The sequence below is a fragment of the Egretta garzetta genome, unplaced genomic scaffold (assembly GCF_000687185.1).
Source record: "Egretta garzetta isolate BGI_Z169 unplaced genomic scaffold, ASM68718v1 scaffold219, whole genome shotgun sequence".
Lineage (NCBI taxonomy): Eukaryota > Metazoa > Chordata > Aves > Pelecaniformes > Ardeidae > Egretta > Egretta garzetta.
The window spans coordinates 150,315-151,650 of record NW_009260671.1 but is presented as its reverse complement, the minus strand read 5'-3'; the positions used below and the strand labels follow the sequence as shown (position 1 = coordinate 151,650).

The window sequence follows — 1,336 nt, the reverse complement described above, 5'->3', positions numbered from 1 at the left end:
GAGGAGCGGGCGGTGGGGGCGAGGGGAGAGCCCACACTCCCCACCACCAGGGAAGGGGGGCGGGCAGGCGTAGGGGGTCACACGCATGGAGTGAGGGCTGTCAGGGTGGGCAGGAGGTAAAGCAGAGCGTGGGGGTGATGAAGGTGAGCTGACCCCCACCTTGCACACGAGTGTGCATGGAGGCAGTTGTACAAACACTTGGCTGAGCCTGTCCCAGCCTCCCATCCTGCAGCAGTGAGCTCTAGCCTTGGCATGGGCTGAGAAGGTGGCTTTGGGGCGGGATAAGGGCTGTGGGTGGAAGGGGATGGGGGAGCTGGCCCCACTGGAGACCCACACAGGCTCAGCTGAGCACACAGCCCCTCCGCGCACACATACACCCCTCACCCGATCCCCAGCTCTCACTTCTGGTCCGTGACGATGTAGCCGTACTCATCCGGTGGCCGCGTGCCCCGCTGTGCCCCACCATCCTTCGCCTCTGTGTAGCTCTTCTTCTCCACTGTGATCGGCTTCCCAGGGCTGAGTGTGTCCCCCCCATTTCTCCACTGTGGCTCTGCCCGGGGCGCTGGCGAGGACGCTGCCTTGCCCCTCAGCCCGTCCCCTGGGGAGCTGCTGGCTGAGATTTTGGGGGGCGGCACTGTGGAGGAAGGGGGCACTGGCTCCTCTCCGTGCTGCATGTCCCCCTCTGTCACCTGGAGGAAGGGAAAGGGACTGGCTGTGACCCCCCAGGAGACCCCTGGGGGGCTGCCCCCCCCTCCCTTCCCCTGCCCCATCCCACCTGCGGTGTGGCACCTCCTCCAGTAGCACCCTGCTGCAAAGCCACCCGTTTCGCTGTAGGCACTTCGGGGCCAGCAACACCTGGAAAGGAGAGAGACAGAGGTCCTGTGGCACCCACACCGAAAGGCAACACCCCCTGCCCTGAAACAGGGGGTGCTGGCACCCACCGCTGCCAGTCCCTGCCTGCCCCGTCCCTGCACCCGGCTCACCAGAGCTCTGGAGCAGCTGGAGGAGGGCGGAGAGGCTGCTCAGCTGCTGGGGGCTCAGTTCTGGCACCCCCAGGCCGTAGCTGGACAGGAGGGAGGCCAGTCTCTTCAGGGCAGCATCTGCAAGAGGACGCAGCATCAGGACAAATGCCCTGCATCCACACAGGGACCATGGGCTGGGGACCCCTGACCTGGGGGATACGCTGGCCACAGGCATGAAGCCAAAGAGGAGGGAGAGCCTGAGCCACGAGGAATGTGGCTGTGGGGACAGGATGGGGATGAGGGCTGGTGCCTGGCTGGAGGACACAGTACCCGTCTGCGCAGGGGGTGGCTGGGCGGCCAGGGGCACTGGCAGC

At 66.2% G+C, this 1,336-nt stretch overlaps 1 protein-coding gene across 1 annotated transcript in view; it reads right to left on the bottom strand.

Moving 5' to 3' along the window:
• Window positions 1-1,336, bottom strand: part of PTPRN (protein tyrosine phosphatase receptor type N) — a 15,917-nt gene that overhangs the window by 10,346 nt on the left and 4,235 nt on the right. The window contains 5 exon segments of the mRNA XM_035901120.1: window positions 385-689; window positions 776-855; window positions 984-1,100; window positions 1,293-1,328; window positions 1,331-1,336. The exon segment at window positions 1,331-1,336 is cut by the window's right edge and continues 277 nt beyond it. Coding sequence (XP_035757013.1) covers window positions 385-689; window positions 776-855; window positions 984-1,100; window positions 1,293-1,328; window positions 1,331-1,336 — 544 coding nt within the window.